General features: G+C 41.8%; 1 protein-coding gene across 1 annotated transcript; it reads left to right on the top strand.

The window, feature by feature from the left end:
* The first annotated feature begins 210 nt into the window (after window positions 1-210).
* Window positions 211-4876, top strand: LOC121663254 (endogenous retrovirus group K member 8 Gag polyprotein-like). Its single transcript, XM_042025324.1, has 2 exons — window positions 211-3563; window positions 4792-4876. Exon 1 carries the CDS (start codon window positions 1992-1994, stop codon window positions 3468-3470), a length of 1479 nt encoding a protein of 492 aa, XP_041881258.1. The 5' UTR covers window positions 211-1991; the 3' UTR covers window positions 3471-3563; window positions 4792-4876.
* The last annotated feature ends 8825 nt before the right edge of the window (window positions 4877-13701 follow it).

Genomic DNA, 13701 nt, shown 5'->3' with positions numbered 1-13701 from the left:
CAAATTAGAGTTTTCTATTTATTATACTAATGCTATTTAAAGAAAGAATAAACAAAAATTTCACAGTAAGCCAAAATTTACAGCTGTGGTGATGCGATACCTTTATTGTATTTTTATATAAGTTTTCTGTACCCCAGTGGTTCATCCCTACCTTCCCCACTCCTATTCCCAGTTGGTTTCCCCCAGACCCAAGCCGCTCCCCCGGTGCTCCCTACATGGTTGTTCTCCTCCCCTTGTTCTAGCTCTTTCCCTATCAATCACCCAAACCCCTCCTGTTGTTCCCGAAGGTCCAGTGTCCATCATTGAAACCTCCCAGTTTACCCTTATATGGTCCTCATCAATCCTCCGAAACCCTACCCCTCTAGATACCTCCCCCTTTGGAAATCCCCTAAACCTCGATGCCCCATTGGGGCATGGGATCCCTTTCCCTCCTCCCCTTGAGGCTATTGGCCCAAGGAAATGTCTATCCTCATCCATATCCCTCCCTTAGAGATTTCTATTGGTCCCCAGTTAAGCCATCCCCATTGTAACACCTCCCTTTATAAGAGGTTCCCTGGAGCAGCTTGAGGCTTGTCCCCTGTTTGTTGCCTCCAATAAAGTTGGGTCGTCCGGTGTGGCAAGCCTCCTTGCTACTTTTTATCCTCTCCCTCATCCAGACTGCTGACAGCCACTGTGCCTGGAGCTTCAGCTCCCCTGGGCAGAGCTGAACTCCTGAGGAGCAGCTTTAAAGCCAAGAGCCTCCAGCTGCTCCCCACTCCTGTCGCACACCGCAGGAGCTAGCCTGGGCAGTGGTCAGTGGCGGTCATTGCGACAGTTGGCGCCCAATGTGGGGCCTCCCTGAGGGTCCGAGACCCCACGGAAAGGATCGTTTTTGGAGATCCATTGGCACGTCAGCACCCCGGTGGGAGCAGACCCATTTCTGTCGGGTGGTGCTCCCGGGGACGGACACGGTAGTCCCTCAGCGCCGGAGGGATCGTGTCCAGGGAGAGGGACCCTGTCTACAGCACCTTTGTCCAGCGGAGCAAGTGGTGAGTATCCCTGTTGGCCAGGGGATCAGAAGTGGGGCCATAGTGTATGTGGAGGGGTGTCCCCTTTGTGTGGAGGGGTGAGTGTGTGTGAATCCCTGAGTGCTCCCGGACCCTTCCTTTTACGTTCTTTTAAGTTTTCGTTTTACTGTAGGCAAGGGTAAGTGCTGTGCTGACAGTTTTGTTTTTTTAGAGTGGTTGGCCCCCAGTTTTATCAGTTTTGTGTTTCTCAGATTTTTTAAAATATGGGCGCACGTTTGTCAGCACAGCAGCAAGGATTTTATTTCCCAGTTGTGGGACTCCTGGAGGGAGGGGGGAAAAAGTTCAAAAAGGGTTTGTTGAAACAGTTTGTTCGATGGCTCTTTTTCCATTTCCCACGGGTGTCCCCAGGAGATATGACCTCGCTCCCCTTCTGGAATGTTGTAGGAGCGACACTCACTCAAAAGGTGAATGAGGGGGACATCCAGGCATCCAAATTGATCCCATTGTATGTTTTAATTTAGCTAACAGTGAGAGAGAGGTTGGGAATGGAAAAAGAACCCCCCAGTTCTTCCTCTGTTCCTCCTCACACCTCTACCCTTTCCCCTAGTCCCTTGCTGGGTGGTTCCCGAGGAGCAACCCGTGTAATGCAGGGTAGCCGCAGTGGTGCCAGTCTCCCTGGCTCCTCGCGAACCCCCCAGTCCCCTGGTCTTGGTCGGCAGGGCCCGCTGGCCAAGACTTCTATCCTTAAACCCTCTACCCCAGTTCCGTCTCCCAAAGTTGTTAGGCTTGATATCCCCAGTTCAGACCCGTCTACCCCTGATTGCACTTGTTCTCCCTGTCCATCTCCATGTCCCTCCCGATCTCCCCGGTTCTCCCGAGCATCTCCCTATCCTTCCCTTCGTCCTTCCCATTGCTCCCAAACCCCGTTACCATCACCCTATCCATCTCCTAGTCCCTTGCTCTTATCCCTCCCGAACCCTCAAAATGGCTCCCGAGGAGCTCAAGATGGTCGGACCCCCGCCTTGTGCTTCTCCTCCCCATAATTCCTTTCCCTTACACTCCTTGTCTTCCCTTCCTCTGCCCAAACTTCCTCCCTGCCCCTCACCACACCCCTTTTCCCAAGACCCTGAGTCCCTTCCTCCTCCCTCGTGGGAGGTGCTTCAGGACCGGTCCGCCTTTTCCGGGGCAGAAGCCAGCCCTGTCCCTGTTACCTCCCACTTCTCTGTTGACCCCGCCTCCCCACTTCCAGCTTCCGGTTCCCACGCTCTAACATCCGGTTCCCATGACATCGGAGCCAGATGTGAAGGGCCTGGGGCCCAGAACCCGGAACGGGGGCCAATCTACCATGCTGCACCTGTTACCTATGGTGGGGTAGGAGGAGCCCTCCGAGGATGGAAGCCTTTCTCCTACCAGAATAAAAAACAGCTCTGCAAAGCCCAAAGGGAGTTTGGCCGGAAAAGCGAATACTTTAAAGGCCTTCTTAAGGCCACATTTTCATCAAATGAGCTTGTCCCTTGGGACATTAAAGACTTGTTTACATGTCTGTTAACCCCGACCGAATACCTGTTGTGGGAGCAGACATGGAAACGGTTCTTACAGGCAGTCCTCATTAAGCTTTGCAGATGCAGAGATACGGCTGTTGATGCTGACCAATCGGCTCTAACGTTTGACCACCTGTGCGGCGAGGGGAACTGGAAAGAACCTGGAGAACAGGCCCGTATCTTACCTAAGGTCGTTCTTGTGAGGATCATGGGGGCAGCAGAGAAGGCATTCCTTTCCCTTCCTGCACCTACCCCAGAAGCCCCCAAAAGTTATTTGACCATCAAACAAGCCCCTAACCAGTCTTCTGTTGAGTTTGTGGATCAGATAAGGGCGCAGGTAGAGCGACAAGTGGAAAATCAAGGTATGCACCCGATGATCATCCTCGAGGTGGCCAAAGAGAACGCCAATGAGTCGTGCAAGAGGGTGATCTCCGGGATGCCAGTTTATCCAGAGCCAATGCTCCCTGCGCTCGTGGAGGCCTGCATGAAGAAGGCCTCCACAATGGACATCAGACCACCACCTCGACGGCCCATTCCACTGACGGCCATGGCAGTCCACCCACAAACTCCAGCAAAGACACCAACATCACAGAGACCTAGGGGGGAGATTGTATGCTTTTATTGCCAGGGGGTGGGGCACCTCGCAAGATTCTGCCCCAAAAAAACGGCAGATGCGGCAAGGGAAAGGGGGGGAAGAGTGCCACCACCATCGGCACCCAACGCTGCACCAAAAAAAAAACTAGGTGCACAGCGCGGTCCTGCCTCGCGTGGGGACAAAAATGAGGCAGGGCCTGCGGGGAAAGGGGGGAAACGACATTCACTGGATATGACAAAATTACCAGACGTGACTGTTTCGTGGGGTTTCTCTCTACAGCATGGAACCCTGACGAAACCTGGTGCCCTCAACCACCACCGTCTCTGAAGACGGCGACGGACCACGTGCTTACATTGGACCAGTGGACGGTAATTGCAGTGGAACTGCTGGAAGGAGGATTGGTGCTTTCAGGGGGAAGCTGTAAGTACATGGCCATCGGAGACACTAAGCACACACCTCAAGAGCTAGAAGTGTGCCCAGCCATTCTCATGAATGACCTGGCATGACTTCAGCTGGTGGCACGTTGCATCAACCCGCCCTTCTATTTGGCCAAGGGGCAGGTCATCGCCCAGGCTATCCCCATACCAGCAGGAATCCCAGTAGACAGCAAAACACCAGGTGTCTACTGGGCAGAAGTGGTGGGAGAAAACAAACACATCATATATTGCAATGTCCAGCAAGGCAATGATTCCCTCTGTTTGGAGGGCCTGCTGGACACAGGGGCAGATGTCACAATCATTCCCCATGGGGAATGGCCGTCACATTGGGAATTGCAACCCGTGGCAGGAAGAATCCAGGGTATCGGAGGGACAAAATCGGCTCAAATATCGAAGACCATTGTACAAATTGAGGGACTGGATGGGAAATTGGCTTCTCTGCGCCTGTTTGTGACTGACTACCAGGCGCCCCTGTGGGGACGGGACACCATGTCTCAATGGGGGGTTAGATTAGAGATCCCGAAAACCCCTCGGGATTTTTAATTGCGGCCACTGTGGAGCGCCCCACTCTTTATCTTCATTATTGCACTGCTCCCATTATTTTCTCAAGCCCCGTATGAGTAATTGTGAGACACTGGTTTGTAATGCAAAAATAAAAGTTTATCCAACATAACATGATTAAAAAAACTTCAACAAAGTTATATCAGTTTATTTCAACTAGGGAACTAGATTTGCAACTTCATCAACTTCAGTTGCTCATTTACAACTTTGTAAGTGAAATGAAACAGAACTGGGTTCACACTAAGACTTTGATTGTTTGCGTCTTGCTGCTGGTAGAACAACACAGTTGAGAGCTATATCAACAGAGAGATTTAAGTATCTGAAGCAAGGGGCATGAAGCCTAAGCCTGGTGTTTATGTGTCCAAAGCAGCTGCTCTTAATTAACAGCTGCTGAATCCTGGAGTTACTTATGTGCTCGCCTGTAAACCACAGTAAAAAAATTAATGCCACTTCTTCCTCATCAAAAATAGTCACACAAGGCATTTTCCTAGTCTCTATTTCTGGACTCTGAACACCTTAAGTTAAACATTACAAAGCACAGCCTAAATGTCCTTAATGCATTTAGCTTTTAGACAGAAACTAATCTAGAGAGACTTTACAAGCTGCTAACTTTGGATTTCATATCCTAAATGCAAGGCTTCAAATTCCAGGCTTCAGGAGCTAGAAGACTTGAGGGTATTACACAGATTTGGCACTACATATCATGTGAGACTCCTGTGCAATGACACAGCTGAACAGTGAGGTAGGAAAATATCTTGTTCTCAGTGAGAGTTATGGGCTGGACTTAGCAACTAAAATTTGGCTTACACCACATCCGGGTAGGAATTGGAAGTAAGGTTGTTTAGCCACTTTCATTGAAAATGCTGCTCACTTTTGCATGAAATCCCACTCTCCCTACACCACCTTTGAGACCTTTCCTCAATCTCAAGGTGTTCCACTGGAATATGCAGCTGAGAGTACAACAGAAAATACCCAGAGAGAGACAAAATGGTGTGAAATCTGCTTCCAGATGAGTTTTTAATGTAAGGTGTAATACATTTAAAGCATAGAAAACTAGAGTTCCTAGATTCTTCCTTCTCCACTCTCATCCATGGACTTTAACTATTAAGCTAGGTAGCCTAGCTTTTCCCTGCTCAAAGCAATAGCTATGTGTAGCAGTGCTAAAGGTCATTCAAAGGGAGAGTAATAAATTTTAAGCTATTAGATCACGTGAATTTAAGATCTAGGTAAGATGAAAGCAACTAAATAAGATCTTAAGCACATAACTTTAAATGTCTGCAGAATCAGAGAAATGGGTATGTGTAAAAGTAAAATGCAGAAATACAATTTTCTTCAGAGACACAAACAAAAATGCATATTTCATTAAATGTAGCCTTTTGCTGTTTTCTAGGGAGAAGACTTGTCCAGCTGTATAATTTTTACGCACCTAAGAATAGACCACGAAACAAATACAGGTTTTAGCTTTGCTTTTTCTAAGTGACAATGATAATTTATAGGCAATAGCAAGCAGTGAAGGATGTCAGGCTTTGTCACTCCATTCTTTTCCCGTTTTTTTCTTAACAAGGTAAATTTGAGGAAAATTTACAGTAAGATCAGAAGGCCCAACATAAATCACTTAAGATCTTTAAAAATATATTGACTGGGAAGAATAAGAAAAGGTACTAAAACTGCTTCTTTTATTTTATCATCAATATATACAAGATTCCCAAGGCCCAATACCAAACCAGATGGTTGTAAAATGAAGTATTTTTTCCGCCAGGCATTCCTCTACTCTTTAAGGCTAATTGGCACTGTGCACAGAAAATTATCTAATCTGAAATTAGCCACTTCTGATAGCACATCACATCTGTCATTCTGGTGATACATTGGGATTGTTGAATAATCTGTTTACAAATAAGAGAACAATCTGTGCTAAAAGTTTTGCAGATGAATAGGGACATCTGGAGAAGAGCAACATTGCATTGATTGTCTTGAAATAGCCCAGGCAGACTGAAAAAACCTTTGCAGACCGTTAGTCAACAAGATGGCATTCTTCACAGCTCTGTTAGCTAGAGATACAATTTAAATGTTGCTCCCAACTCCAAGTAATGGTGTTTTATTTCATTTACGACTAGTGTTTCCTCCACTATCAGTATATTTTTTTCCCAGTTTCAGTCTCTACTATCAGATTGATTTTTGTGAAATTGCCTGCACAGTATGATTGACTGGACAGAAAGCTAAGGGCCAGTAAGAGATCAGATCTCTAGCAAGAAACATCTGATATGGACGGAGAAAAACAAGCATCACCAGTGGACCATCATTGTTGAGAGAAAAGAAACATTACTTTGTAGGCAGAGAAAGGAAATGAAGCAGTGATTTCAGTGTACTCCATGTTTAATTGCCTTTCACTGTAGGAATAATATTGTCTTTGATAATTTCTTGTGCCATCCTAAACATTACAGCCCATCATATAAGGAAAGTGTATAGAATATTCTAGGATTTCTCCTGTAGCCAAAGTGTTTCCTTCAAATGGCATGACTACCGTTTTGTGAAATTAGCAGCAACAGGTATCTTTTCTTTTCTGATTCTCTACTGGGCAGGTGGATATAGAGGACATCTTCATACTAATTTCAGGATTCAGTTATAGCAGATCTAAAAAAATCTCTTAAACTTATAATAAAGAAAGCTAAGGTTCATTTTTCATGCAAAATCAGCATGAAAATAAAACCAAGTTTACATAATCCTGTGGATCCATAAAAGGGAAAACATGCTTGCAAAAAGGTCTGGTATCAGTTTTATAAGAGAAAGTCCTCCCATTAAGTTCGGCTTGCTTTATTTTTTTAGAATACCTTCTTGTTAAGTTACCTTGCCAGTACTAGATAAAATTTGACCAGTAAGGATTAGGTGAGAAGGAAGTATTTGACATTTATAAGATGTACAGTGGTGAAAGACAGTGTGGGAAAATGAGCAGAATTATTAGAAGGCAAATCTCATAAAATTTTAGATTATTTCTAAATCCCGTTGTTTTAAAATACAAAATTATTACACATTACCATGTCTGAACTCTATCCAGATCCATGCAAGATATGGCTAGTTTGTTTGCTTCTGTTTATATATCGTGATTTTACTAATATGTATCAGAAAATTTTGTGCTCTAATTCTTCTGCTGCTGACAGAAACAAAGCTTCTGAGCATTATAGAATAATGTTAAAGAGTGCAAGACAGTGTTCTGGGCTTGTGCACCACAAACTGGCAGCAGGGAGGTGGTTAATGAGCAGGATCAGATGAACTAGTGAGAGTAAGAAAACAGTAGATTAATGGTCAGGAGTTTCACAAACAGTTCACACAATGAAATATACACAGTACAAAAGGCTGCATGTCAAAAAAGGGAAAAAAAAAAGGGAAAATCTCTACGTCTCTTGGATAACCTTTAGAAATTTGAGGTACTGCTCAGTGTTTGTCCAGTGAAGAGATTAATAAACCCTCTTCCCTAATTTGCAACTATATTTATATCAAAGCTGATCCAATAGGTGCTAATATTCAGTACTGTGTGACCTGATCAGCATCTTCATTCCAGAGACATCATCAAGAACTGAGATTTATGTGCTAGGCACATTTTGAACATTTAGAAAATCATTATCCCTGCATTGATGGATGCACAAAATAAAGAAAGGGTAAAAAAACACGATGTGAGAAAAGAGGAGAATAGTATGTAACTCATATTTATCAACCTAATCCACTTAAAGCAGCACAACTAAAGCAGTTATGAAAAAGTATTTTTGCCTAGAAAACTGAGGCATCATGTAAATAAAATACAATAAATTCTCTGGTGAAAGAACATTGTGGGTGAAATCTACACACAGCATTGTAAAAATCAAAAAAAGAACTAAGTGAACAGGTTGAGACATGTAGGTAGAACATGGGCTTATAGTCACTATGCATAGTTGTTAATATAGATAAAGAAGAGGAAAGATACAGAAGCAACACCCAGGGGAATATGGAAAACAGCTTGTATTATCTTTAGCTCTTCTAGTTGGCTAGAGTTACCATGAAGTCCACAAAACAAGCTCAAGAACAGACACCTAAGAGATAGGCTGGACTGCAGGACTGAAGAGATCTAGATGAGGTAGTGCTGGAGACAGATCATCAGTTCACCAGTGAGGAGGAAGCTGAACAAAGTCACCTGAAGGGACAAGATAACAAGTGAATTGGAGGATGACTTCAGTGGAGATGGAGACAGACAAGGGGTACCCCCTTAGGGTAGTCAAGCAGCCTGTCTGGTTTCTGTATGTTCTTTCTGGTGTCAGATATGAACACAAACCATGGTGTCAACACCCACACATGTCCTTCTCTCCTTGCACAGCTGCAGCACAGAAGTTTGTGCTTCACTGTCAGCTTTTGAGCACCACAGCAGCTCCCCTGACACAGACCCCATCTAGAGTGGCTGCGTCCTTGCCATGGACCCAGCAGAAACCAGTCTCCACAGCAACAAGTCCAAGCCTGGGAGAGTGGAACTAGTGCTGTCTGTCAGATTTAAGAGAGTAGGACCAACCTGCAGTGTGGATTTTTTTTCCTGAGTGCAATCTTTAACACCAAGTTATTGCTTGTTTGAGACTTAGAAGTAAGATAATGCTTTATTCAGAAAACAACTGAAAAATTACCATTACTTGTCAAATAAAAAATAACTGACGTCAACAGGAACAGAATAAGATACTTCTTTGTTTCATCAGTACTACTTTATACAACTACTAGAATAATTTCTTTTAAATTAAGCAAAGTAGTAAATAACAGCCCAATACCAAGAATCACACCAAGAATCACACCTGCTGAACAAATCCTGCAGATAAGTTTGTGTTTATTTGATAACTCTTTTGTTTGCAGGAAAGTACTGGTAATAAAGAATTGTTACAGACAGATAAAATTTTAGAGACATAATGAAACCACTTTTTGCTGTGAAACTAGTGAGATTTACCTGTAGAGCAAATAACATTACTAAGGCTGAGTAGTCATTCTCCACTCTGAGAAAATACATATGACTTGAATTTCACGCACATAGACATTATGTTGTTCAATGAAAAATGGCAAATAAAAATGTTAAAAGTGCCTATATTTCATTTCCAAAATACTTCAAGAAGATGGAAAGCTCCCTGCTTTGGTAGGAAATTTTCTTGGTGATAATTATGCAGATGGACAAGAGCCACACACCTAGTAATTATGAAACTTCCTTTAGAAAGAAAGGCATAAAAAGTCTTATGCTTGTTTGCAAAGAGCAACTTCTCAGTGTTCTGCCATTGAAATGATAATCTGCAGCAGTTTCAATTCCCTCTTATTCTGCCATATTATGTTAGAGTGGACTTTTAAACAGAGAGCATTTCATTGGTTTCAAATAAATTCTCGAATTTCTTAGAGTTGTTAAAAATTAAAGTTCAAAATAAGAAAACTAAGACAACCCTTTCTTAAAACAATCAGTTTTCAAGTGAATTTGTTCCTTACTAGACTAAAAAATAATACTTTTGTTGCCGTTACCCAGAGGAGGAACACTACTCTGGTTAAATTTAGGTTCATTTTACTCCATAAGCTGTTACTCTGCTCTTCTCCTTGTCTTTGCATAAGCACACATTGAGTTTCTTCTTTGCTCATGTTTAAATGTTGTTGCAAAACCACTGAAAGCTATGAGTGAAACAGACATCATGAAATAAAAAGCAAACTAGCTTCCTCAAATAAGGCTTCCTTAACCTATAAGGCAGGCTGATTCCAGTTTAATGGATGGGAGGCCATGTATCCTTAAGATGGGGACAAACCCCAAATGTTCAAGAGCTGTTTCAAGCACACTCTAACTTTTCCAAAAACTGCATCACATCTTCTGCTTAATATTTAGCCCAGCAATTAGCTTCAAGCCCCTGGTCATCACATCTTGTGCTTAGGCTTCACTGTGAGGAAAAAGAAAAAAGAAGTTTCCCGTGAGTGCTCATTCTGACATCAGTCTAGACCATACCCCTTTGTCAGACAGACCAAACTCCCAAGAACCAATCTCCAATTCCACAAAAAAAAAAAGACAAAATGTTCAGTATAGAGACTGTTATTATTTGGGTCATGGACCTAGACAGAGCTCATGGGTTTGATTGACACTTGGTCATAGAGTAGGCAGATTTTGGCAAATGGATATTTTTTATTGGCAACAGAACAAAGATGCTGCAAGTGTTTTCTAGAAACAAACACACCACAGGTTTGATAATAAAAGACAAAAGAATTATTCTTGCATCTCTTCTGATGATTTATTGCCTAAAGTTAGAAAAAATCACTCTGCCAACCTGTACATAAGTTTTTCAGGTACAGGCTGAAGACAATAATTTTCTTAAATTTAGGAAAAATCCTGGAAGGTTCATATGTAAGATTTTTATGAGCAGGAAGTTTGAGTAAAATGTAATCTCAATCTCACAGAAGAAGCACAAAGCTGCATATAAACTAAACCGTAACTTCCACAGGCTGCACCTTTCTCATCTGATTGTTGCAAGCCAATGCAGGTCTGTCAGCAGCTACTGCAAAATACACAACCACAGAGAGAAACAACACAGATATCTTTTTTTTCCATTCAAGCAAAGATTGCTGTTTAAAAATCAATGTACACTTACATCTCCAAATTATGTCCTTATCTTGCTAGTGGCTATAATCCTCACTGAAGTTAAGCCAGGATTTGGCACACTAATAATCAATAATTAAGTAGCAAAGATAATTATGGAGCCAATGGGGAATTAACAGAGAGGAGTTGTGAGTTTATAAATTGATTTGCATTCTAACAGGAGGTTTTATAATGAGGCCTGTGCGGCTGTCACTAACAGGCACCTGGGACATGATCCATGGCTCTTTGCTACCCTCAGATTTTAGACAATTAAAAAGCAGAACACTTGTGCAGAAGGAAAAGGCAAATAGTTGTTTTTGCTAACAAGAGCGATTTCCAATCAGTATCAATTTTAACACCGCCCCCCCACAAGGGACAGAAGAATGCAATGAAGCCAGTGAAGCAATGCTGCCTGCCTTCTCTTTTGCCAGTGTGAGTCATTCATTCACTATTATCCTGGTCTGCAGCTGCCTTGTCTAATGAGGCTGATGAACTGTCCACTACATCTCTCTGGCATTACTGACATACAGAACTGAATAACACAGCACCACTTGGAAAAAGTAGATATAAAAATGTGTTGAAGTAAATGAATATGCGTGTCTGAAGGAGCACAGCAGGCATCATGCTCCTTGCACTTCTCATTTGAGCATTCTTTCTTGCATGTTTCAAAAGATTCCACTGGCAATGTTTTTCAGTTTCTCAAATCACTATCAGAGATCTTTTCCTTCTTCTCAAAGTTCCCGCAGTATATCCATCACTGAAGTATTCATGTGTCTGTATAAATGAGCAAATAAGTATTAATCAAGGACTTAATGACAGTGGTTATTAAACATTCGCTTAAACTTCTGCTCTACAAAAAATTGCAATAGTTTCAGTGAATATTTTCACAGATGTCTATTTCTGGGCTGATAACTCTGTTGTGGGGCAATGTGATTTCTTGCAGTGCAGAATAACAGAATAAAGACTAGCTAACACCCACTAACTTTCAGATTGATGATTATGTAAAATAAAAGTGACAAAAAGGTTTGGAATTAGTGTTATGAGCAACAGCCTTCTCACTGAGCTGGAGTAAACTGAAAGGCTGTTCCACTGACAGGGGAAAAGTCCTTGGACAGCTTGTTGGACAACACCATATCTTTTCCTCTTTGGCCTGTCTTGAAGTCTGGCACTATTGTCCTCCTCTCTACCCCAGTCACACAGAACTGAGAGCAGAAAGACCAGTCTCAGCAACACCTCAGCTGGTACAGAAACCAGCAAGACTCACAAGATAGTTCATTTTTGTCTATCTGATTCCCAGTGAGAAAGCACTACAGTAAGATTGGCAATAAATGAATTTCCAACATTTACACAAGAGCAATAATGACAAGTTTCCCCTGGACTCCACTAAAATAAGCACATCTGATCTGTAAAGCCAGGAAAACATACACGATACACACATCACATATAGAAAAAAGTACTTTGAAACATCTCAATAAAACCAGCTAATTTAGCTAGATCCATCTCTGTTTAAGGGCAAAAATTGACTCTAACACAAGCAGACTAACTCAGCTTCTACTGGGATTCATTTTGTCTTCAGTTAGTGTCAATCTTTGATATATTACCTCTGACCACATGACTAGGTCTTTACTGGTGTACTTATATTTATAAACTCCCTGAAAGAGCATTTCTCTAAAGGGCACTATGTCAAACTCTCATTTTAAATTATTTGCTGACCCATTTTTTTACAGGAAAAACCTGATACACTTTCATAGAAGAAAGAAAACAAAAACAAGATGGGGGAAACAAGCTCCAGGTTGAAGGGAGATGAGGATAAATAAATCTGACAGATGTTGATCAGTATGATCTGACAAACATTCACTTTTTTGAGACTCTGAATAAGTAACTATTATTGCAGGGAATTCAAACCATGCAAGAGTATTTTAAGACAGTGACATAACAAAAAAGCACAGAAGAGAATGAGCATCTTCTGAGCTCTTCTATTCTGTTATTGTGCTATTGACTCAAAACATACCATTACTTCACAGATACAATAAGGTATAATAAAATATGGTACTGTATTTCTTGTATTTTTTTTTTTTTTTCTGTTTTGAACTATTATTTTCCCCTGAGTTAAAAACCTATGCTGAAAGTATGAGCAATTTATGGAGAGCTGTATAGTCTGAAGTGAATGTAAAACCACAACCAGAGAAAAACAGCCTTCTCCAGAGGATGGACCAGACTATCTGCAGGAAGCTCCATAGATGTAGCCTGTAGACACCATTTGGCTCTTACCAACTCAGCCAGCGACTAAAAGTTAGCAATCTGTAATGCTACTTTCAACCTCAAATAATACAGAACTTCAGAAAAATTCAGTTCATTCCCAGGGCTTGGACTTCTGATTTTGGCGTGCAATAGTGTAATCTGATTCCAGAAAAATCTGAAATACCTGACTTATTGCTCTGTTAATAGATTCTGGTCTTTATCTTGCCACTGAGGTTGGTTTTGATTACCTCCAACTGAAATCAATGGATACCCAAAGGAATAAGCACCCAAAATCTTAAGCAGATTTTCATAAAATCAGCATCTTTCACCTGACTGTATCCATCTTTATACACAAAAAGTAACTTTAAAATTCTAGCTCTTATTTTTGTGATTTCTCATATTAATTTGTTTGCAATTGAAATAATTACCCATCTTTGAAATGCTTTGATATTCTCACAAAGGAATCTCTATGGAAATAAAAATTCTTCACATTTCTCAACTCTTTTGATATTGAAAGCAAGTATTTTTATTCACATGACATTTCCCCTAGGGGCAATCACCTCTTATGTTTCATAAGAGTTATGTTTCATACAAGTAATGAATGTTTTTATTCAACTTACCTGAGACTATGAGTAGTCATTCAAGTGGGTTCCACCCTCATGTGTCTGGTATCAGCCATATGGTAGGAAGGAATAATTACTGTTTATTAAGCCTACATTAA

This window comes from Corvus kubaryi, unplaced genomic scaffold (assembly GCF_017639235.1).
Source record: "Corvus kubaryi isolate FWS band 111438036 unplaced genomic scaffold, C.kubaryi_AGA036_p1.0 37266, whole genome shotgun sequence".
Taxonomy (NCBI): Eukaryota; Metazoa; Chordata; class Aves; order Passeriformes; family Corvidae; genus Corvus; species Corvus kubaryi.
Note: the sequence above shows the minus strand (reverse complement) of the source record. Positions and strands in the feature narration are given on the sequence as shown.